Raw genomic sequence first — 26,538 nt, forward strand, 5'->3', positions numbered from 1 at the left:
TATATCATCTCTCCTGAACAACTTGTTGTTTCAGCACCGGTTGATCTTCAGCAACTACCTCAAGGCAAGACGTATGTTAGACCTGCCCTCTGGAAGAGGATTCTGTCTTGGGGACATTCTTCATAATTGGCTGAGCACCTAGGGGTGCAACATCCAATGGCCCGCTACTACTGGTGGCCAGATCTGGTCAAAGATGTCCATGATTTTTCTGGGATCCTGCTCCTTCTGTGCCTGTAACAAAGCATCTCATCTCAAACTGGCTGGACTGTTACTTTCGCTGCCGATTCCCAGTTGAATGTGGTCTCACGTCGCTATGGACTTTGTCACTAATCTTCCTCTCTCTTCTGGCAATACCGTCATCTGGGTGGGGACCAGTTTTCCACGATGTCCCATTTTGTTCCCCTTCCAGGTCTTCTCCATGACTTGCCGACTTGCATATCTTCCGGCTGCATGGTCTTCCGCTGCACATCGTATAAGACCGAGGGGTCCAGTTTGTGTCCAAGTTCTGGCGTTCCTTGTGTAACCAGCTGCAAGGTAATCTGGACTTTTCTTTTGCCTACCACCCTCAGTCTAATGGGCAAGTACAAAGGGTATATCAGACTTTGGGCTGTTACCTCCGCCACTTCGTCTCAGCCCGTCAAGATAACTGGGCTGATCTGCTACCATGGGCTGAGTTTTCCTATAACTCCCTGGACCCTGGGTCTGCTGGCGCAGCTCCTTTCTTTGTGGTCTATAGACGAATCCCTTGTCCTCCACTTCTGCTACTTACTTCCTCCAATGTCCCTGTGCTAGAGACTGGTCCAGGACATCAAAATTTGGGAACAAACCCGCCAGTCTCTCCTCCGAGCCACTGATCGCACCAAGTCTCAGGCTGATATGAAATGTAGGACTCCTCCTGTCTTCTCTCCAGGTGACAAGGTGTGGTTATCTTCCAGATACATTTTGCTTAAGATACCTAGCTACAAGCTTGGTCCCCACTTCCTTGGTCCTTTTGAGGTAATAAAGCACATCAATCCAGTGGCCTGCAAACTCCGCTTTCCTCCGTCAATGCGCATCCCGAACTTCTTCCATGTCTCCCTCTTGAAGCCTGTCATCCTGAACCACTTTTCTTGTCATTCTCCTCCTCATGCCTCGGATCGCAGGCACACCCGTGCCCCTAATCCCGGATCGCAGGCACTGCCCTAATCCCGGACTGCTCGACGTTCCTGCTCCCATCCTGGCTAGGCTGCCCGAGTCTCCGCTCCCTAGAGCACAAGCACACCGGCACTCGGAGATTTAAAGGGCCAGCGCACCACTGATTGCCGCTGTCCACTTCCGGGTTTTCCTTAAAGGCTGGCTGTTCCCATGATTCCGTGCCGTAACTTTGAGCTCATGAGAAAGCTTCCTTGCTTTGTTCCCTGTGTTCCTGTACCTGCCGTGCCTTTGATCTCCTGTTGCCGACTCCGGACCTGAACTCTGACCTCTGCATCTCTGCCACCAGCCCAGACTACCTGCCTGCTCCCGACCATGAGCTTGAACACCGATTCTGTACAGTGACCTTGGCTGAAACCGCGGACTAGTCCCACCGTGGAATGACCTGGTGGCACCCTGCCGCAGCAAGTCCATTGCGCTTTGCGTCGGGCTGTGGTGAAGACCAGGTGCCACTTAGACTCCGGTCCCAGGTGTCGGCTAGTACCATCTCCCGCAGTGGTCACTGACCCCAAACCCTGACAAACATCAATAGGGGTTTGAAATCTGAGAATTTTCTTTTCTTTCAACAAGGTGATGTCTGAATTTATGAGAGATAATGGGGCTTATTTCTATGGGTCCGTGGCAGCACTTTCTTTGGATTTTAGAATGTTTTCGGGCTTTGCATGGCTGCGACAGGTATTTAACAGGGGATTGTGTCGCACCCGATTGGAGTTTGGTGAGTTGCGCCGGCTTTCATGCGACAGAGATAGGGGGCATGCCATCAGACGATCTAACTGATTCGGACTGAGCGTGGGATTTAACTTTGGCGGACCTGAGCGGGGAAGCGGCACATGCACGATATAGGGTGCACAATCTTTTTTAATCGTGACACAGAGCATTATTGTTGGGAATGCACTTTCGGTGAACTCCTCCGGATGGGTAAGTAAATATGCTTCAATATATCTTCTTGGTGGGGGGGTCAGTCTTGTATAGTAAATTAAAGGGATCTATTTATATGCTTTATATACTTGAATTAATGGCCACAGTATATTCAGAGGGATATTTAAGGGAAGTTTTTGAGAGCAGAACTTTTCTAGTTGTCTGTGGCACCCAATCTTTAATATTATTAACAGCTGTGGGAAAAAAAAAAGCTGAGCTCTGATTGGTTGCCTTGTCTCCCCCATAGTATATTAGCAATGCACAGAGAAACACAAGAATCAAGACATTTGGGACTCTTAACCCACTTACCCCAAAATGGGGTTATAAGACAAGAGCCACATAAAATTGAATGGACTTTTGTAAACAAGTTTATAATAGAATAAAGATGGTTTGATTCATAAAGTTCAGTATTAACTTATAGGACATCCGGTCCTATAAGTTACAATGTTGTACATTGTAAGTGACGTGTCCTTACAACCTATGGCACATGCTTATCCCACTGTATTCTTATATGTGGAGTACATTTCCCGGGCCATTGAATGTGGGGGAAGGAGTGTATATCAGCAGCATCCGATGGAAGCGAACGTACAGGGTGTTTCCCCAGTGATATGCAATATGCAATATGCTTCTTTCTATTGTAAGTGCATACGTCGCTTAGCAGGATGGGAAAAGGGAGCTTGCTACGTCTTTCCATCCTGCCATATTTGGCAGATGCGACATATAGTGGTCAGATGGAGGCAACAATTATCTCCTTCTGCCCCTATATGTAAATATATACGTTCAGTGTATCGTTCTGGAGCTTTCCCGGCATATACGCTGAGCGTATACATAGAATGTGATGTGAACCTGGCCTAAGTTTCACAGAAGCTGAATAATAAACCAGCATAGAATAGCAACCAAGCTCTCTCTTGGACATGATTGGACTCTGAAACACGAAAAAAGTGTATTGAGGAAAGCATTAGAACTACTTCTGTTTGGTACAGACACCTTAGCGGAAATCTACCATTAAAATCAAGCATGATAAACCAGGAACAATTACTCATAGATCCAGGCATTGTTACTGTGGTAATGATGAAGCTGTAGCACAGAGGGGCTCTAGTAATGCCACCCAGAGTCCTTATGGCTCAAAAGTTGATTTTCTAAAGAAGAAGGCGATGGATAAGACATATAAGACAATTACCACAGTCACAGTGCCTGGATCTTTGATTAAGTGTCCCTAGTTTATCATCCTTAATTTTTATGGTAGATTTCTTTCAAAACTACCTTTTAAAAGATTTTGCACCATATAAAAGTTCAGTGTGTATACTGGGTGTGTTTCTGAACATTGAAATATTGGCCTTTATTTTCCAGCAGCTCTCATCGAATCTATCTGCAATTTAGTTGGCTGTTCTCAAAAGCTCCCGAGCGCCATAAATACTGCACTGTATGCAGTTTGCCTGTGGAGTGTGGAGAGTATACCAAGTGTGCACCATTTTTTTTTTGGTGCACATTGTTTATGCTGCAGAATTGTGTCAAATAAGCACTAACACACCTCTTTAGTTGTACATATTTTCTGCCTTGTTGGACGCAGTGATACATGTGCAGGCAGTTTGGACATCCTTTTTAGTGCAATGTCAGAAAGAAAACTGGAGCAAACATTTTCATAAATGTTGGTTGGTGTGTTTTTGTCACCTTATCTCCAAAACAAGCTTATAAAATCATAAAGTCAAATATACCCCTGAATGGTACCAATGAAAATTTAAGCCAATCATGCAAAGAAAACCCTCAACTAGCTCCATGGTAGAAAAATAAAACAGTTGCGAATGCAATAACTCTTTATTTTTTTTAAGGAAAAGTGTTGTAATAAAAAATATATATAAATTAGCTATTGTTTAAAATTTGCTGATCTACAAATTAAAGTTAACATGTTTTAATGCCATATGACAAATGGTGCAAAATTTTTATTAAAAAATAAAATGCCAGAATTAGTGTGTTATTGGCACCTCAGTTGCACACTACCAAAAAGTACACATTTTTTTGCAAGAAACAACAATAAAATAACAGTAAAAATAATAAAGATTCTGCTTTTAGAGATACCCCCCCCCCCACAAAACTATGTCCTGTAAATGCAAATGTAAATGCAAACAAATGCATTTATAAATATATTTGATCTGTTTTTCTTAATGCTTTTTCTTTGTTTTTTAGGCATTCTGAATCACTTTGCTTACAGATTATGAGGGTAAGAACTTACTGCAAATTGCCATTCTGTAGCTAAACTTTGAGAATAATCTCCCATCTCTCTGAATGATCTTTCAGGCTAAGAACACACAGGGAAAGCCTACAGCAGAGTGTTTACAGAAACAGTCAATAAAATCAACCACAAATGGGGTGTCTCTTGTTGAGGCACAATGCTAAAATTTCTATGGGTTTTCCTCCAAAGGTTTCAACCTTGGGATTGAAACTATTAAAAGCCAAAAGTAAAGCCTTCTGAAATAATTAATGCAATCTATGGATATATCACAGATTTACATCACATCACCTCCTTTTACACTCTCTGTGTAACTTGGGTGCCTTGATTCTATCCTTTTTGCTTCCTAAGGCGAAATGTTAAATTATGCCCACCCCTTAAGGCAGCCTAACTCTGATCCCCTGCTATATTCGGCTCACCAAAGATTGCAAGCAAATCTAAAAAAAGCATATACAACGAGATCAGAAAATATTGACAACATTGCTAACTATTGAGAACATCCTCACACAGCACCATGGGTCACCAACACTGTGTGACATATAATACACAGGCTGTAGCTGTCTCACACACTATTAGTCAGTCAGTGACACAGACATTAGTGACATTTAGTACCTTACACTGCTCCATCAGGAACAGTACTTCTGATTATGTCTTCTCCCGGTTGGTGCATATCACTGCTGAATTCGCCGGCAGAAGTCTTCAGCTCCATGCAGTAAATCCGCCACACTGTGCACCTAAAAATACCACAGTCATTTACAGTATAATGTCACTTAGATAACAATCCTAAATATTTTTTACCCCTAACACAAATGACAACACACATAAAACACCCTATATACAGTATATTGGCCCCTCAGTAAATTCAAGTATGTACAGCATCCACAAATTATTTTATATATATACCAGAGCCCCTTCCCTAATTAATATATAAGTAGCATATATATGTATACAGCCAGATCCCCCTCTCTAATTAATATATAATTAATAAGTAGCATAAACTGCAAAAACAAAATAATAAAACTCACCTTCACTTTCTACCTCTTTAGTCTGTGTAGCGGCACAGGCGGGCGAGTGATGATGTCACACTATCCTGTGTCACGCATTGTGGTGCAGGCACACAGGTTTGTGCTGCACCACTTGGCCCATCAGTTACATATGCAATTACTCCAATTCAATAGATTTTTACACTAGTGCAGACTTGACAGCGTAAGGCCCCTTCCACACTGGCGTTTTTCACGCGCGAGTTCTGCGCGTGCATTTGACGTGCAGAACTTGCATTGCACTCTGTCCCATTGTATTCAATGGGTCTTTCTTCATTAGTGTTGGTTTTCATGCGCGTGCTTGCGTTCGTTTTCACGCGCGTCAAAATCGCAGCATGCTCTACTTTTGCGTGTCACGCACGTTTTTCCCGCCCCATTCAAGTCTATGGAGATGCATCAAGAACGCATTGCACTTGCAATGATTGCGAGTGCAATGCGTTTTAAACGTAAGGGTTGCTAGGTGACCAGAATAACAGTATTTCCCCTGCTCGAGAACGATCATTTAATTAAAAAAACACAATGAAGAACAGTGAAGAATAGAATAAAAACAGTGAACACAGTGAACACAGTGAACACAGGATCATTTAAGAGAAAAACACAGTGCAGAATAGATTACAGATGTTCGGCACATCTGCTTACGTGTCGGGAGATACGCGCGGAACGGTGCGCCCAAAATACCATGTGAAGAACAATATATATGTGTGAAGAACACATTGCAGATGTATTTAAACATGTATGTAATCTATTCTGCACTGTGTTTTTCTCTTAAATGATCCTGTGTTCACTGTGTTCACTGTTTTTATTCTATTCTTCACTGTTCTTCACATCTGCTAACTTGTCGGGAGATAATATACATGGGGAACAGTGAAGAATAGATCGCAGATGTTTGCAACTTATCAGAAGACATTATTTTTCAATTAAATAACACATTTTAATCCCAAACCATGGTCCCTTTGAAAAATGCTCGAGTCTCCCATTGATTCGCGCGTGAAAAACGCGCCGAAAACGCAAAAAAACGCTAATTACTCCGCGTGAAAAACGCAAAAACGCTAATTACTCCAAGGAAAAATGGAACAAAAACGCAGCCAAAAACGTCAGTCTTTCACGCATTGCACCCTGACGTGAAATGCAACGCTAGTGTGGAAGGGGCCTAATACTGGCAATCTGCTGTCTCCATCATTGGTCTGTGATCTGAAGGTGAGAACTTCATCTTGGCTTATGGAAGATGCGGCCCTGGCTGCTGTCAATGTTCACCCACCCTCCCTGCAACTGGGAGTGGGGCATTGAATGAAGTATGGCACAATGTGGTATGAATGTAACCTAATATAATCATCTTTTTATGTCGAAATCTTTTAAAGTCCTAGATGCTGTGGGTCAATAGGTCCAGATATATGTTTTGGGTTTCTGTGATAGTTAGAAAGTGCAACATATATTATATCTGACATTTCCCTGAATAAATTATAAAATTTATTACAGTTCCATGATAGTTAAAACATTGTCAACATTCTGAGCATATAGTGAGTCTCAGTCTCCGTAGATCTCTTTAACTCAACTAAATGCCCTGGAATTTTTTGTTTGCAGTTACTTGTGGAAATGACTTCATTTGTAATAAAAAAAAAATTCTCTACCTGAACTCAGGCAACTGACACACCCTGGGAGGTGCAGTATTATGGAGACTTTACACTGAGCAGTACAGGAAATCAAGCAGTCAGATCATAAGCTCTTTTATACCTCTAGGGCATATTATTTATGTCATTAGGGTGGTGTCCTGTATTTTTTCTTAAATGTTACTTTAACTCTTTCCAGGAGTCCTATCCTTGCATATCTATGTATTCATTTTATTAAAGCAACTTTTCAGTTTACATTTCATAGAACTTATGCTAAGCTTACTTTCTGCTAGTGGGAGCACAAGATTTTACATTGAAGTAAATGATTTCTGTAAAGATTACAATCAAATATTGTCATCAACACATGGGCAGTTTTAAAGTTATGCTGCAATGTTTTGGTTTTAACTATTCTCCCCCTAACCCCCATCGAACATGAACATGGCTACTGCAAATGTACATAAAGGTATATAAAGGTAAAAAATAATAGGAGAGGTGAGGAGAGCAAGAAGCAATATAAACCTCTTTTATTGGTTTTAGAATAAGTGATTAATTTGAGATCACCAGGATCCCACTATTATTGCCTCTTGGCTTCCTTTTAAGACAGCCCCTTAAAGGGAACCTGTCATAAGGATTTCCGATTAGCACCTTAATGACAGGTTCCTATAGAGTTTTTAATATTAATTCCCATCTCCTTTTATGATTAAAATTAAAGGTCCCACTCACTTTTAAAGTTACTTAAAAGTATACATGGCTCCCTTTCAGCAAAGGGCATCAAGTCATGGGGTGTTTTTGTCATCATCATTATCTCCTCTCTGTCGGCTATTCCTCCTTCCACCATCCCCCCTCCCTCATGCAACCCTTAACTTAACCTGTGCTGAAAGAAAACCTCTGTCTTCTCAAGTCTGCATGAGGGAGGGGGGAGGCAGGTGGAAAAACTGTCAGAGAGGGGATAATGTTGACATAGACAATCCCATGACTTGATACAGTTTGCTCTGGGAACCTGTCAAAAGGTGAAAATGTGAAATTCTTATTCCTCTTTCAATTTTTATAAAGCCTAATGACATAATGCAGGAAAAGAGCCAATAAATATGCTGGTTTGACTATTCTCTTGCATCATGTCATTAGGTTTTCTGAAAAAGTTGCGTGTAATGTTAAGGGAGTTATGTTATATAGTAGCCAAGAGACATTGGCCCACATTTATTAAAGTGTTTGCGCCAATTTTCTGTCTGACTTTGCACATGTACTTAGACATATGAAGCAGACATATGACTATTAGAACTGAACATTTTTATTGCTTAGTTGGGTTCATTCAGCAATAAAGAAAAAAGGAAGACAATGGCCCACATTTATCAAAAAAGTGCAGTCTGTACTATGTGCAGTTTGCCAGTGGAGTGTGCAGAGTGTGCCAGACTCATCACAACCAGCACACGTTCTACAGTAATCTGGTGCACCCTGCACTGCCCAGGAAGTGTGCACCAGTGTACCTCATGCTGCAGAATTGAGGTACAGGCAGAATTGTGTTGTAATAAACATGGCTCAAACTCTGACTAAGCAGCAACATACCCCTTTAGGTGCACATTTTTTCTGTCTTGTTGGCAGTGCAGCCGCAACATAAAACGTGTCAACATGCAGACACTTAATAAATACATGTACAAGCAGTTTGCATTTTCTTTTCAAAGTGCAAAGTCAGACAGAAAACTGTTGCAAACACTTTAATAAATGTGGGCCAATAAGTCAGCTCATGTGTTCAAATTTGGTTTGTCTTGTAAAAACCGTTGGCTTGAAGTTGCACAAAAAGTGAGTATAAAAGTGGGTATAAATCCTTCAGCACTCCAAGATCCATAAAAACCTATATATTTATTTCATCCATTAAAAGACAACATACATCTCCTCTTTCTTTTGGAGATGTAGCTTGTTATTCACTTGCCCAGGACAGAAACGCTAGATGCCTATCCAAGCAGTCCTGTATTATCAGTGTATATTGAAAAGTATATTTCAGCACTCTTTGGGACTTTTCCAAAAATTTACTGTTAAATCCTAAGTGTTACAGTTTAGTTCACACCTAGGAGTGAGTTATGGACCCTTGATGATTAATTGTCCAAGTGCCAGGAAGAGTTGTAGGCTACTTGAAGATTCAGTATTTAGTTATGATCCTCTGCACAAAGGTTTACCTGTACTGTGGATCTTAGAGCAGGCATGCTGTGTCTAGGATATGGTATGTGATGAGTAACCATGTTTGGGTGTGTACGTCTGATGAGGATACTGACACACTCCCTTATCACAGACTGCGGAGGCTTCTAGGTGAGCCGTGGTTTAAAAAGCCAGCCCAAGGAAGGGAAATTGCAGTTGTGTTTTGGGTGGAAGAAGAAAGAAACTCTCAGTAGAGAAAAGCGAAAATCCAGGTAAGTGCTACAATAAGGCTGCAAGTTATTCCTAGTTGCACTCATTTTATAAACTCTGTTTCCATTTACAGAAATGAATTAAAAGGAAGTTTGCATAAAGTTGGTGTTTTGCATAGTATGCACATTATAGAGGGTTACCAGCCTAAATAATAGGAAAAATCAATGGATTGCTATAAAATGAAGAGACATCTCTTAGAAGGGTTCCTGATACTGGAGAGATGTCACTATTCTTGCAGAAATATCAAATACCCTTAAAGCTCCATTTTACTCAAGGTTTTTACCTTATAAGCAGGGCCTTTGTGACAATAAGGTTGTCGTTTAAATCAGTTGAATGACCCGTGAATGTCCTTAAGAAACTTAAGATGGCCATTGACATTCGTTGGCAGAACTGCAAAATTTTTGGTGGCAGCTGATGACAATCTAATGTCTATGGCAAGCCACTGACATTGGATTATAGGCAGAGAATGTCAAAATGGTTGCCAGATAATATCTGATGACTATGGTCACCTTTAGGACCAGGATGATTTTTATAGATCATTTTATGATTAGTAGCCAATGAAAACTTTCCGTCTCACTCCCACCCACATCCAAAGATACAGGAAAGGTCACTGGCATCGGTTCCTGTGGACAACATGCCCAAGTCTTTATCTGTATTGCAATGCTGTATTCTGCTATATGATGTTCCAACTCAGTTTTTACATATATTATGCACAATTATTAATATCATATCTCTTTCTATGTGTATGTATATATATATATATATATATATATATATATATATATATATATATATATATATGCACCAAACATCAATTCACTAATAATTGTTGGCTGAACATGTTCCAATATGTGTGTAGACAGTAGGCTTTTCAAGACAATGTCATTGTATGATTTTTTACCACTATATCTATCTATATGTCTATAGCCAATGTTTTTTTTGTGAATAGCATCTTTAAAGTTTGATTATTATTCCCTATCCAAAGGATAGGAGTTAATAACCTGATTGATGGGTGTACAACCACTTGGAACCACTACCAAACCTAACAATGGGGGTCCAGTTTTTAAAGAGATGAGCGGGATTCCTTTTTAAGTTCGGCTCCAGATGCATCTTGCAGGACCCATACATATTACTAGATTGCCAGCTGTGCAGCCAATCTAGCAAATTGATGTCAATACCTGCTTGTCATAGCTTTGATTGGCCACGAGTGTACCCCCTGGCAAATCACAGCCTTGGCTAGTAGGTAGGGGCGAACTTAAAGTTTGGGTTTAATTATATCTACCCACAAATTGATGGAGCAGCAGGTAGAGCATGTGGCTTGCCAGTCCACTCTATTCTATGGGATCCTACAATATACTATGGAAGATAACAGAATGTGCTCAATTATAAAAGAAGAGAGGATCCTATGGAGTTAATTTTTGATTTTGTATTTCACTCATAGGTGTTCAGAAATCAGAAACAAAGGATGTGGTTATGCATTATACTTCTAGGTAAGGATTTGCGCTGTGTCCCTTCAGGGTAGATTACGTACTACTACCTTTAGCCATTGTGCTTTTATGGAAAATATGTGGTGCATGTCTGAATAAGGAAATCTTTCATTGATTTTGGTTGTTTAAGACAATTGAGCTACAAAAAATGTAATAAAAAAACGTAATAAAAAACGTCTGACGTTAAGAACTACTAAGAAACACATTGGTGACAATTTGTTTGCAGTCAACAGTCTTTGTACAAAAAGTTTAAAGGGGTTATCCAGGTTTTAAAAATTACTGAGGGCAGGGCTGGAGTGGGCTAGTTAAACATAATAAACATAGTAAACAAGTACTTACCTCCTCCGGCGCCGCCGATGTCCTGCGACGCGGTCCCTTCGATCCGTGCCCCTGTTCGTTTACAGGGGCACAGAAGCCGCGAACAGGGAAATTCCGGTCCGCAATGTGGCCGGCTCCTCCCATCCGTCCCTATCTCTCAACATTGTAAGCGCTGGGAGATGGTGTCGGATGGGAGCTTCCGGCCAGCAGGAAGCTCCCTGTACGCCACTGTATACAAACCGGCGCACAGAGGAGACTGACCACGGCGAGGGACATCGGCAGCGCCGGACAAAGTAGGTACAGCCTGGCCCTTAGTAATTTTTAAGACCTGAATGACCCCTTTATGTCTGCAATTACTTTTCTGTTAGTGACATTTAAATTGTCAGATTTAAGATTGTGCCAAGAATTGAGACTTGTGTTTAGACTCTAATATAAAATGTTATTTTTGATTGAGATACCTGTAGAAAGAGACTGAAACTTAAGCATTTATAGAGATTATTATTAATGCCTATTTTTAAAAACTCTCATGATAAATTAAAAAATTAAATTAAAATTACAAATTTATTGATACCTTTTTCCCTTAAGGAAGCAGGGTTTTGTCACTCGCTCTCCATCTTCAAAAATCCATAACTTTTTTTCATTTTTCCGTGTACAGAGCTGTGTGAGAGCTTATTCAGCCTGTGAGCCCTCTTCACAAACCCTTCATAGCTCTGCGGCGGATATATTCGTCACAGAGCATGAAGGGGTTAACATGGTTTTTTCTTTTGTATTTCATACAGGTTTTGCACTCCTTGTGATTGTGAATGCACAACAAGACTGCTCTCGTGGGGGATGTTATCCTGCTGTAGGAGATCTTCTTTTTGGAAGAACGGATAGACTAAGAGCTTCCTCTACTTGTGGAATGGAAAGGCCAGAAACCTACTGCACTCCCTATGGAGAGGTTGGTGCATACAGAAGTTTGCATATAACATTTTGAAGCTAGCTACCATTCTTCATTATTTGGGATTTTTGGGATTTGTACTAAGTTTGGGGATAACATAAACATATGTCTGGGATTCAGCTCCAGACAACCCTAACAAGAGAAGTTGTTTGCAAAAAAAAGAATTAACAGACATCTCAGAGACATGGTGTTATTTAATATCAATTGGCAATTGAAGTTGCTTTCATTATAGTTGAGAGAGACGGCAACTCTGAGAACTCACTATTGTCAGCAAGTCTATTTTTAATGTGTAACCTTTCATACACTTACATAACTTCCACTTGATAAGCTTTAATATGGTTTGGATGACTAAGCGGTGGATTTCCATGCTTAGGACTGAGCAGTTCACAAAGAAATTAATTTAGAGGACACTGCCCCTTGCACACAGTCAAATGATAGAAATGGCAGACTTATTTTGTAGAACGTGTCTGCTCTTTCTGACCTTTGGAGAGGAATGGATTATTACATTGTTCTTTTAGTGTGATTGCCTTGTGCTTTAGTTGGCAGACTAGTTTTTATCCTTAGACTAGTCTAAGGCCATATACACATCTTGTCACAGGTTCCATTAAAAGGCCAAGCACAGTCACTGTGGTAATCTCATATTTGTTGTTCATGGTCTCCATGCTTCTAAAATCAATCTTTTAAACTATTCTAATGAGCCTGAACGGCTACTGGGTTGTTAAAAGGGTCCCTCCATCTCATAGCTTCACAGGCTCTTAGACTGTGTCCCCCCCCCCCCCCCGCTCCCTCAGAACTTCCCCTTTCCCTCTGCCAGATGTAATCTCACTGCAGAAGAGAAAGATTTAACACACAGTAGGAGGGGGAAGTGCTCCTATCACACTGTAACAGCCTTTGAATTTAAAGCACGGAGGGATTCTAATAACACCCCCAATGACCTTCTGAGTCATTAGCATAATTTTAAAATTAGATGTTAGAATGACTGAAACCAAAGCTAACAAATATTAAAAGATTATCACAGACATTGTGCCAGGATGAGTAAGTGTCCCTGGTAGATTTCCTTTAATTCCCCAATAACTGGCAAGAATGATTGCTCCCCAGTGAACAGCTCTGGCTTGTGTATACTGAGGACAGTATGCAAGTAGTGTCAAGCTATGAATATGGCTGCCGTTGTGGCTCCCACTCAATAATACCTCTTCTATGTGGCCCCCACACTTTATAATGCCCCCTTATTGTGCCAACACACTTAGTAATGTCCCTTGAATATGCAACACATGCAATAGGCCCCTTCATTGTGCCCTCACACATAATAAAACCCCCTTTATGTGGCCCCCACACCTGATAAATCCCCCTGTATTTTCCCCCACTATTAAAAAAGCTTTTCAATGTGCCCCCAAACTTAATAAAGCCCCCGTAATGCAACCCCCACGCTTAAGTCTTACTTTTTTGTAGAACCCACCTTATAGCCCCTTAGTGTTCTCCTACATTCAATTATGCCCCTTCATTGTGCCCCTTACACTGATGTCCTTCAATGTGTCACCCTGCTTCAGTGACACATTCTGCTTCCAGACCCCTGAACATCTGGGGCCCCGGCCAAAAGATTCAGGGCCCGTGTCCAGACCTAGTGATGCCCCTGGTCTTCTTGTCTTTTTTCCAAGTTAAACTCTTAAGTCCCTTTTTTCATGTCTTATATTAAAGAGGTCTTAAGAAGTTGAATTGATTAGACATAGTACAGCCACATGGCTGGACAGTTATAAATCATAGATTTAGAAAGACATAGGCATAACTATGTAGCAATTGCATCTTGGCTCCCGCTGCCACATGGGAGAACAGCTGTGGATTGAATGACAAGTGATACGTGACAAGACCCTTTTATAGATTTTGTTCTATGAGCATGAAACTGTTATCCACTTCAATGATAATTCACCACTTTTTTATTCTTCATAAACCATTTTATTAATTTATTTTAAATAATATTTACTACTTGCCAGAAGTTAAAGTAATTCAGATATTTTACATGAAATCAAATCATAAAACTGATATGGTTTGACACTGATAACGCTTTATTTACAATAGCCTCACGATAAGGACATTGTTTTGCCTTATACAAATCACTGGTCAGACCACACATGGAATATTGGCCCACATTTATCAAAAACAGTGCCACATGAATTGTGGCGCACGTTCTTCATGAATCCGACACCTTCTGCACTGCTCCGACAGAGTGCACAAAATTTTTTTTGGTGCACCTTTAACATAGTGCATGCACCGGAACGCCCCATTCATTGCAGAATTTTGTGTCATGTTGAGTATAGTGCAGCTGCAAGCAGTGTGCACTGAAAAGAAACTGCTTTAATAGGGGCTTTAATACATTTGGGCCATTGTGTACAGTTTTGAACGGAATGGGTGCAGAGGAGAACAACAAATATTATTAGGGGAATTGCGGGGGGGGGTATAATACAATGACAGATTAATACACTTGGGGTTATTCAGCTTCGAAAAAAGACGACTTCATTACATGTACAAATACCTGAACAGGCACTACAAGGATCTCTCCAAAGATATTTTCATAACTAGGCATGTGGCCAGGACAAGGGAGCATTCTCTACGCTTAGAGGAGAGGGGATTCTACCATCGCCATAGACAAAGGTTCTTTATTGTAAGAGCAGTGAGATTATGGAACTCTCTGCCACAGGAGGTTGTTATGGCGGACTCTATGTACATGTTCAAGAGAGGCCTGGATGCCTTTCTGGAGAGCAAAAATATAACAGGTTAAGGGAAAAAAAACATTTCATTCTTATAGGTTAGACTTGATGGACTTGCATCTTTTTCCAACCTTATATACTATGATACTTATATATGTAGTATTAAAAGCTGGTGGTATGTCTTTCCTGTGCAGGACACAGTTTATCTATAAATGGAAATTAAACCCTTGACATGTCACTTGGCAATGTGACTGCATTGTAATGTTGTAACCGAGACAGAGGTCAGTGCTTGCTACACACACCATGGCCTCTGTGTGTACTGTCTGGATTGTGTGCCAAAATGAATAGTTTTAAAATATACTATTTTGCAAGATTAAGCAGATCTAGAATATGGTTTTGTTTCATGATATCTCTGCACATCTACACTTTTAGCTGTTGCTGAATGCGTGCAAAATTTTGTAGTTCTTATAGCATCTATCCCTAAATGAACAGACCCTTTTGGGACTTAAAAGGATCCTATCAGCAGAAATTGACCTCTTAAACCAGAGAGTAGAGAGTTTATGTGAGCAAACAAACGTAGTGTTCAGCTCCTACCACGTGAAAACGCTGAGTGAAGGAGAGCACGGATCCTCGTTCCAGCAAAGAGATATCCAAATTTTGTGCAAGCACGATCCAGCTCAGTCCAAACCAGGCACAGCGTTGAATAAAACTTCTTCTTTATTTAAGGCATTTTAAAAGACATGGGGATACATCATAATTTCCAAACGCTGTGCCTGGTTTGGACTGAGCTGGATCGTGCTTGCACAAAAGTTTATAGCTTAAGTCAAGCTCTTCCACTTTAGAATGCCCCCTTTGCTTGATAACTGGCTATCCAGAAGTCTGGTGAATATGTGTCAATCACAGTAAAGACAGGAGTGCTTGACTTCAGGGTCTCGCTTCAAAGTTGGTTTTCTGGAATTTGCCACCATGATATCCCATGAAAAAAACATGCTTCACAAAATATGGCTAGTGCTTCCTTATGTCAAATTTCCCTTAAATATTAATAATAATAATAATAATAAAAAATATTTATTAAATAGACTTTACAAATAAATAGGTTGGCCCAAATGATTGGTAGAGTTCTGACCTCTGGGTCATGCACGTCCCAATCAATGGATCTATTTCAAGCATAAAGGACCAATGAAAAAGCCGGCAGTAGCTGAGCGCTATCTTGGTATAGATAATGGCCCACATTTATCAAAACTAGTGCAGTCTTTACAATGTGTAGTTTATTTGTGTAGAGTGCAGAGTAAATTCTCCCATAGTTAACCACTACTCCCCTAGGTCTGCCTTCAGGAACATGCCCATTATGCCTTCAGGTACTATAGCCTATATAGCAGGTGTTAATGATCAAGATATAGCTATTAACTTTATTGCATGCTATTCTTACACGTTATATACAGTATAGACCAAAAGTTTGGACACAACTTCTCATTCAAAGATTTTTCTGCATTTTCATGACTATAAAAATTGTAGATTTGCCCTGAAAGCATCAAAACTATAAATTAACACATGTGGAATTATTTACTTATATATACAAAAAAGTGTGAAACAACTAAAAATATGTCTTATATTCTAGCTTCTTCAAAGTAGTCACCGTTTGCTTTGATTTTTTCTTTGCACGCCCTTGATGAGGCATTCTCTTAATGAGCTTCAAGAGGTAGTCACCTGAATAGGTTTTCACATCACAGGTGTGCCCTGTCAGGTTTAATAAGTGGGATTTCTTGCCTTATAAATGGGGTTGGGACCATCAGTTGGGTTGTGCAGAAGTCAGGAGGATACACAGCTTATAGTCCTACTGAATAAACTATTAGAATTTGTATTATGGTTTGCAAAAAGCAGCTAAGTAAAGATAAACAAGTGGGCATCATTACTTTAAGAAATGATGGTCAGTCAGTCCGAAAAATTGGGAAAACTTTGAAAGAAACTGGCTCACATGATGACTGCCCCAGGAAAGGAAGACCAAGAGTCACCTCTGCTGCGGAGGATAAGACACATCTCTACAACAACTGTTAAGAGGAGACGGTGTGCGGCAGGCCTTCATGGTGAAATAGCTGCAAGGAAACCACTGCTAAGGACAGGCAAGGAGCAGAAGAGACTTGTTCGGGCTAAAGAATACAAGAAATGGACATTAGACAAGTGGAGATCTGTACTTAGGTCTGATGAGTCAAAATTTGAGATCTTTGATCCCACCGCTGTGTCTTTGTGCGACGCAGAAAAGTTGAACGGACTCTACCTAGTTCCCTGCCTGGTTCACATTGTGAAGCATGGAGGAGCAGGTGTGATGGTGTGGGGGTGGGGGGGGGGGGGGTTCTGGTGACACTGTTGGGCATTTATTCAAAATTGAACGTATACTGAATCAGAATGATTACCACAGCATCTGGCAGTGGCATGCTATTCCATCCGGTTTGTGTTTAGTTGGACCATCATTTATTTTTCAACAGGAGAAAGGCCCCAAACACACCTCCAGGTTGTGTAACGGCCAAGAAGGAGAGTGATGGGGTGCTAAGCGAGATGACATGCCCTCCACAGTCACCAGACCTGAACCCAATGGTTTGGGGTGAGCCTGACCGCAGAGTGAAGGCAAAAGGGATAACAAGTGCTAAGTATCTCTGGGAACTACTTCAAGACAGTTTGAAGACCATTTCAGGTGACTACCACTTGAAGATCATCAAAAGAATGCCAAGAGTGTGCAGAGCAATAATCAAAGCAAAAGGTTGCTACTTTGAAGAACCTAGAATATAAGGCATATTTTCAGTTTTTTCACACTTTTTTGTTATGCAGGAATTTCAGTGTGAATCATTTGAATCAATTTATAGTCATGAAAATACTGAAAACTCTTTGAATGAGAAGGTGTGTCCAAACTTCTGGTCTGTACTATATATAAATACATTTTTTCAAGATTTTCTATAAAGATTTCTCAGCACATAGAAATTGAGCTAAAAAATGATTATTGTTTTTCATCATTTAACAGGAAATACAGTGTGCATAGTAAATGTATTCTCAGAAAACTAGTATTGTTTATGCTTCCTTCTCAGGCAAATGATATTCTAGAATCCCACTGCTTAATTACTTGAACTTTGGCTTATAATAAGATTCCTTGAATAGAACCAAAGTCAATCTTGTCTAAGTAGGGAAATGCAGAGGATAAATGTTATGTTACAGAGGTTAACTACCAGATCAACTAATTAGGGGAAATTCATTTTGACTAGTGTTTAGAATGCCAGTCTTAAAATTTCCTCCGCTGGCAGTCCTGCGCCTGTATCCACTAAGAGTTTAAGGCCTCTTTGTAAATATAGGTGCAAACTCTGCTAGTACCCATCTGCAAATGGTTATATCCGAACACAGGAGAACTGGACTTTGGTGCTAGAAGCATAAGCTAAGAAGCTAAGTAATTATAGTTTACCCACCCTACTGTGTTTTACATTGTCAAATATATATATCTGTTTTCAGTCAGTATGTTACCCTTGAAATTCTATTGATGTTATTAAATTATTTATGACATTAATATTTGGTTATTGAGATGTTGACATATTAAAGGTTCAAAACAATGAGCGTAATATTGCATATAAGTATGTATGTATTAGTCATAAAAACCAAGAAAACAAGTGACTATAAAGGCAAACCATGTCCAGCATCATGTTTCTTCAGACCATATATGCTGTGACTTTAGGACAAGGTGACCATGGAATATGCTGGAAGGCTGTGATATTGTCAAAATGCCAAGATACTATCATAAAGCTTAACAAGGCAAAGCCAGGATGACAAGCCATTAATATTACAGCTATTCCATAATTAGGCAGGGCCGGTTCTAGACAAAGTGGGGCCCTGGGCAAAACTAAAAGTGGGGCCCCAAAATAAAACTATTTTATGACCAGTCACAGTCAGCAAGAGGCTCCTTTAGTATGGTAAAACAAACTGTAATATGGGAGAATTTTATAGGAGATAGATAGATGATAGGGAGATTTATGGGCAGCATGGTGGCTCCGCGATTAGCACTACAGCCTTGCAGCGCTGGTCAACATCTGCAAAGATTTTGTATGTTCTCTCTGTGTCTGCGTGGGTTTCCTCCGGGTCCTCCGGTTTCCTCCCACACTCCAAAAAATTACTGGTAGGTTGATTAGACTGTGAGGCCCATTGGGGAGGGGGACCGATATTTTCTGAAAGCAGACACTTGCCCCATTTTCAAAATTGCATCAAAGATTTTATAGACATAGGCGCCTTCATGCAATTTTGATTCAAATTAAAACATTTTTTTAAAAATACTGATTTGACTTTGATGGCAAAAAATTTGATCCAAACAGAAAATGTTTACCTTCACATCTCCTAAATGTAATACATGGGCATTTGTAGAGTTCACAAATGTGCCCTATTGATATGTTCGCATGAATAAATCCACATAATATCACTAAAACTGTAATAACTAGAGATCTGCTTTTCAGCTAGACATTTTTAGACAGTCACAACCTGCAAAATATATCAATAAAACAGAATAAAAAGTAAAGGCGCCATAAAACCTATAGAATTTTGAAAGCAGACAACCAGACGATGCATTTGGCAATTAACATTAAAAATTTCCTCTAAAATATGTACAAATCCAGATACTTATATAAAGAAAATCTACTTTCCTATTACAGTAAGATGTGAGGATATCATACAGACCCCACATGTGTATATTCACCAAAATATGCAGCAAAGGGAACTGCAGAAAATTCACACAGATGTATCATTGTCTGTTCCTTACACAATGGTGACCCAAATAAATAACTATATATCCATAAGCCTCTCTAATGAGATAATAAAAGTCACGTTTAGATGTCGCCAATGTATTATCACAATAACAGAACCCTCCGCGCTTCATAAGAATGAAAGTGAGAACGTCATAACATAGGTGTAAATAATGGAGGATGATGGGAAATAAAAACTTTATACCAGGACATGTGTGTGTTTTTGGTGTTACATATAACTTTATGGACATGTTCTGGTCGCGGTGTAGTCACATTAGGCGAAGAGGATTGAATGTTCATCGTATCAGTCAATTTTCCCAACAAAAAATAACTATCACAAAATAAAAGGGAATAAGAGAGAATGGGCCACATTTATCACTTTTGTGCGCCTAAGTGTAGTAGTTGTGCCTAAATTCTGGTGCACTGTTTTCCAGAATTATCACAAGCTTTTACAGAATTAGCACAACCATCTGTGATAAGTTAATTTCCTGCCTCTTATTAATCCCTTTACTTTAACACAGTTTAGGCGCAATTTTGGCGCAGTTAAGGCGCAATGTTAGATTCAGGCACTTACATGTGATCCTGCGACAAGTTCCTCTCTGCTTCTCCCACATCCCAGAATGAAGATAACACTCACAGCAGCACCCAGGTGTGTGACACCCAGCACCCAGTGACCTCCTCAGCAGGGGCTTCTCCTGGAGGGGATCCCCCAGTGCTGGTCTCCTACTGCACCCCTGTAATTCTGCACAGTATCCCTCTCAGAAACACTGGTGATACTGTGCAGAATGACATGGGGGACACTTGTCAGTACTATGTGCAACATTCTGTAACATTCTCTTCTCTCTTGCTTTGAGCTCAGGATTCTGCAGAATGTTTTGTAAATAGAAGGTGATGAAGTGTAAATAGAGTCTGCAGCTCCTGTCTGCAGAGTATCTAATGACTGTATTATCTGTACTAGCGTCTGCAGAGTATCTCATGTCTGTATGATCTGTTCTAGTGTCTGCAGTGTCTGGATGAGCTTTTCTGCTAGAAATGAGCTCTTCTGCAAAGGGGCTCACAGTGCTTTCTTCTCAGTTAACGCCAGCTCCGGGCTGGAGTGTTTTTGCGCCCGTTTTTGCGCCTAAATGAAAAGTCGCAAGTGATTAATATCATTAGGCGCATCAAAACATCTGGATTGCTAGGATAAATGAGGGAAAGCTGGTTATTTTTTGCTGCGCAGCTAGCATTTAGTCGCAAAAATGGCACAAAAAATGGTGCGCCTGAATGAAAAGGCGCAAAAACAACAGAAAAAAACGATTGATACATGTGGCCCAAAGTGTGTTCTTAGATTTGCATAGAGAAGGGTTAAAAACATGAATATTAGTTTATATTATCCCTTCTCAAAATGTAGTACTAGTAACATATAAAGTGAATATTTCCATTATCTGTGAGGTGCAGCAGCTCCTGTGTGCAGCAAATGCTCCCTGCAGCCTGATGGCTAAGAATCTGGAGATGGGGGAGACACTTTAGGGGGCTGTATCTCTGGTTCTGTGACTCATAGAACCTTACTTCTTTTTTCCTATGAAAGAAGAGAGTCTCCTCTTTTATATGAATCTAAATTTGTGTTTCTAAAATGCAGAAAAACGGAGATATTAACTGTTAAACTGCCGTCGGAAGTGATATTTATATATAAAAATGGCACCTGATATTCTCACTTTAAACCTGAATATCTCTGGATCCATAGCACCTAGAAACACAATTCAAGATTCATTTGAAAGAAGACATTCTCCCCTTTCTCCCTGGGGGCCCTGGGCAATTGCCACCTTTGCCTACCCATAGCGCCGGCCCTGTAATTAGGAATGAATACTTTACAATATGCTTAGTCACTGATGTTTTTCTGAAATTAAACTTTTTTTTTGCAGATGCTATTACATAGTTATGTTACTCGAGACTTTTAAAACAATTTTATTTTCCAAAGCTGCATGTCATATTAGCCATAAAATTAAAATAATGTAGGTCCCTTTGAATGTGCTGCCATAGTAGCCCTGACTTATTGAAAAGTAGAGTTCTGTAGGTATTCTATGGTACCCGACACCAAGACTTTAACAGTTTACCCTTTAAATTCTGTAAGTTGTGAGTTGGAGTCTCCATGGATAATCCTATGTATTCCAGTGCATTCAAGTTATTCTCAATTCCAGTAATATCTGAGGAATTTTGTGCATTCTCATCTATTCTTCTCATCAGAAGAATATATACTGAGCTAGCCTTCACTACCTGTGCACATCACTAAACCTTGAATGTCAATGGGGCACATTTATCAGGGCTTGAACATCTGAAACCTGGCGTACAAGCCCTGAATTAGGTGCAGTTCTAGCACATGGCTGGACTGGAACTAGTGTAGAACTGCCTCACTGGTGCAGCGCAGCCGCATCACCAATTTTTCATGACGTTCTGGACTCCTAATAAATCCAGCGGGTGTCGTGGGCGGGGTAAACTTAAATATGCCCCAATAACTCTCTTCAGGATACAATATGATAGTACTTTATTGATCCACTGGGGGGAAATTCTCTTGTACATAGTATCCTGTTACATGTATATGTGTATTTTACACACAGTAAAAGATAGGCTTCATGTTCCAGTTACTTGCTTACACTATGAGAGGCAGGTTACATGTTGCTAGTTCCTTATTTGCATACATATATACAGGACATTGCTATACAGCACAATAAAGGTTAACATGACCACATTACATAACATATGGGGAAACAATTACAGTTCAAAATACACTGATGACAAAAACAAATAGACACAAGACAGACAGACATGCGTAGGGGTTACTACAGTAGGGGTACCGATGGAGCACTAACCGTGCTTGTGATGATACAGTGGTTTTCTGCTGTCGGTTTAGCAGAAGAGACACTGCCCATAGCTCCACTTTTGCAAGTGCTGGTGCTAAAGCTTCCTGGTGCTGGCTGCCACAGGAACCTTGGTACAGTGTTCCTCCTGACTTATGGTAAGGCACTGGTTGTTACTTACATTTCAGCACTTACATTTCAGGTTCCAGCAATCTGTTGCAGTGTTGTGCTACATGGAGGACTTGGTGCAGATAATCGGCTTGGTAGCGAAGTGATTGGCAGAGTGAGATTGACAAACTGGTCCTGCAGGGAGAATTGGGGGTTAAAGCTGGAGACGATGAACAGGCAGCCACCTGTAACGGCGCCTTCTTTACAGTACATCTCCTAAGTGCCACTACAAGTCTACAAGATTTGGAGTAGGTAGTCGATGATGGACAGAGGTAATGGTGTGACTACTTTATAGACAACATTTGACGATTATTAATTTTAGTTAGACAAGAACTTACACCTCATTTTTTACCTCTTGGTCTATTATATACGTGTTAGGGTTTAGTATTTTGTACCTCGGCAAAGCTTCTCATTTCCTCAAGTTTGCCCATTTTTGCAATACCATGAGGAGGACCTCCCAAACATTTTGGAAATCCAGTAGGACAAGCCCTAATGCTTAGACATGCTGACATTTCTATAAAACTTCTTACTTTTATACAGTTGCAATTTCCCCATTTTGTTTTATGTGCTGAATTACATGAGTTCTATAACACTTAAAATCTGCCAGGGAGCCAGTTTATTTGTTGGCAAATCCTACTCATTCCCTTTTCAGGACTGCAACTATAGGTCAGAATCCACACCAGTACAATGTCTTCTGTCCGTGGCATTTTGGGAGTTGTGTGCAAGAGTGCCCTGCTAGGGCCATATCTTAAATTATATTGTAATTTTTTGGAATATCGTTGTATGATACTGTAGCATATTTACCATAAAGAGTCATTATACCTTATAGTTTTGGCAGGAATATGTTTGTACCTGCTGTTGCTTACATCTTTGAAATTATTATAGATGTTATGAAACTTAGAATTATAGTAACTATTGTTGTTGTGTAGTTGTTGAAGCTACAATTAAAACAGTCTGTTATAAGTCCTTCTTACCTATCAAATACCATCTATGATAATGAAGTCTTCCTATGTGGTTTGGAGAGATATGGGTCCACTAGGGTACCGTACCGTACCGTGGATTTTGTGTACCTTCTAAACAAATCATCATGTTATTTTTTGAATTAACCATGCAACCACAAATAATCCAAATAATCTGGATAAAATCCTGTATTATTTACATACATCTTTACAAAGTTAATTGGAAAGCTAACATTTGTATCAGGGTTATAACTATTTACGTGCAACAAATAATAAAAAAATTATTTATGACTATTTTATGTTTCATATTCTCCTTCCCCATCACCTATATTGAAGACAAGGTCTTGGCAGAGCTAATGACTTGTCGTGCCCAGAATGGTTAATATGTGCTAATCTCGTCATGTTATCCACAGAGTTCTTATTTCACATCCCAAGTCTGCAGCTCTATGTAACTTCATCCATTGGCTGTTAGTACGTGCTTAGACTCCTGACTTCAGAGAGTGGTGGCTAAAAGCCAAGTGCAGCTGACTCTGCAATGGACCGAATTTTGAAATGGTCAAATTGTACCAGAACACTATTTGGCATCTTGATGCACATTTTTAAGTATGATAGTTAAAGGAAATCTACCATAAAGAATCTTGCATTGTAGATCCGGACGGTTGATTCCTTAACTCTAACTAATCGCTTTTCTTATTTTCTTATTTTCTGAAGCCTAGTCTATATGTTTTATACTTTATTTTAGTTTTTATGCAAATTACCTCCATCCCATGTTTCCATGCCTGTAAACGCGGCAGCATTGCCCACGCAAACACAGTGGCCAGAAAGGATCTGGCAACGTACTGAGAGCCTCGGCACCAATGCGAGCCGTTCAGGTGGTTGGCACACGTAGGGGAGGGGGGTGGCTCTGCAGAGGCTACATGGGGCATGAAGTAGCCTGGTTCTCACGTAGGCTACTTTACACCCCAGTAGCCTGGGGATGTATGTGACCCCTATTCTTGAGATTTCATATTATGGGCACATAGGGAAACCGTAGTCTTAATGTTTTAGCTCAATACTATAATACTAATTTACAGGTCTTTATAATATTATATATGGATTCTAACATCCTGGGTTGTTAGTTAGTGGACCCATGGTAAAAGTTTTTTTCTCGTGGACAGAAATCCTGTAACATTTGACTCTCTATAATTAAACATTTCTATAAACTATTTTATGGGCATTAACAGAATAAAGTAAATGCGTATCTTGCAGACTGTAGATATATATATTTTAATGTGCTTATCATTCATTTGTTATGACTCATGTGTTCTCAGCTACTAGGTACAAAACATGCTGACTCCAGGACATCTATAGACTTGTACTATTTGTAGAATTTGGGAAGATTTCATCACAGGTGACGCTCTCTTGTTCTGTAATCTTCCCTGAAGCCAAATAATCCTTGTGCTAAGATTATATATTAATGTGGCTGCTGAGAAAAATGGTTAATAAGGAAAGAGACTGAACGTTTTTATAGTATAATTAAACAGGTTCACAAGCATAACACATTTTACGTTAACTGCATAATAGATAAAAACTAGTTTTTTCAGGACACACTTGAAGCCGTTTTTCTGGTTATTGCACCCTTCTTTCTGTGTGGTAGAAGAGCTGATAAACTGAAACTCAGCTTCTATTCATTTGTATGGGAGCTAAGCTTTTATAACCTGGCACTGATACTACACAAAGAAGATACCTATAGATATGCTTCTGCTTCCACCATCTGTTTTAGGTCCAGAGCTGGTTGCTGCTGTAAAGAGAGTGCCTTACATAAAGACAGTGCATCTGTTTCTTTTACCTGGAAACACTGTAAAAGGGCTGAGGGGCTCCAAACTCCATTAACATCTATGGATCCTGGAGCCCCTAAGGCTCATTTGCATAATATATAAAACCTTTTTTTTAGCAAAAACAATGGCAGAAGAAGCTAAAAGAAGAACACCTCCTGCCAGAGGGGGTACACATTAGCATGTAAGTGTTCTTGGTTTACAATCCTTCACCCTGGTGTTAGATATCCTTTAAAGCAATACTCCAATATTTTTTCCAACAAATCAATAGCTCTTAGGGTGCAGAAATGTACCTATTTCGTGATTAATTATGTCCAGATCTGTTGTTGATGTATCTCCTGGCTGTGCTGATTTCTCCTGTGATTCCATAGAGTTGCTTAAAGATACTGTTGCACAGAGGGGCGGGGTTGCTGTTCCCTTCTCACTCTGGAGGGAGGAAGGGGAGGTCATGTGATAGTGCTCTCTGTGTGTAGCGCTGTGAATGCAGAAGTCTCCTATACAGAATAGTGAAGTAAAATATCTACCCTCTTCAGTATCAGTCCCTCAATCCCAGTCTATGATTCTGCAGACTTTTTTCTGGCTCTAGGCACTTCTAGCTGTGTCATATACCTCTCTGCACCCCCCCCCCCACCTTCTTTAATCCTGGCAATTTCTGCACATCAGAGAAGCTATTAACACGTATTACACAACATTTTGTGTAACTGCTGGTTTCTATGAATTATTACATGCTTCATACTCCGCTATGTAATGAAAGCTGCCAGGCTAGTCACTATAAAGATGCTGTGTATACACTATGCAATGTTCACTGGATTTACTTGTAGGAATCTCACTGGTTTTACTGCTAAATAACTTCATGAGAAAACACAAGTCATCATGGAAACTGTGGGCATCCGAAATTTGACTCAGTTTCAGGACAGATAGGCCCGTTCCACACTTGCCCGAACGCTGCACACCGGGAGTGAACTGACATGCTGAGTTCACTCCCACGGTGCAGCGTTCGGGCCGTGCATTCCCGACAGCATGCGTTGCGAGTGTGATGCGAGTTCATCGCATCACACTCGCAAGTGTGAAACGGGCCATACTGGCAGAAGATTTTTGAAAAAGACAAGCAGCACAAAAAGGGCATCGTTTAGCAGTGGAATTTATTGACATGCCAGGTAACACCTA

General features: G+C 40.2%; 1 protein-coding gene across 1 annotated transcript in view; it reads left to right on the forward strand.

The window, feature by feature from the left end:
* LAMB3 (laminin subunit beta 3) overlaps positions 1–26,538 on the forward strand; it is a 203,521-nt gene that overhangs the window by 126,693 nt on the left and 50,290 nt on the right. The window contains exons 3-6 of the mRNA XM_072137415.1: positions 4,294–4,327; positions 9,268–9,385; positions 10,825–10,873; positions 11,968–12,128. Of these exons, the coding sequence (XP_071993516.1) occupies positions 10,849–10,873; positions 11,968–12,128 (186 nt within the window). The 5' untranslated portion in view covers positions 4,294–4,327; positions 9,268–9,385; positions 10,825–10,848. The remainder of the gene's footprint in view (positions 1–4,293; positions 4,328–9,267; positions 9,386–10,824; positions 10,874–11,967; positions 12,129–26,538) is intronic.

The sequence above is a fragment of the Engystomops pustulosus genome, chromosome 2, assembly GCF_040894005.1.
Source record: "Engystomops pustulosus chromosome 2, aEngPut4.maternal, whole genome shotgun sequence".
NCBI classification, from domain to species: Eukaryota; Metazoa; Chordata; class Amphibia; order Anura; family Leptodactylidae; genus Engystomops; species Engystomops pustulosus.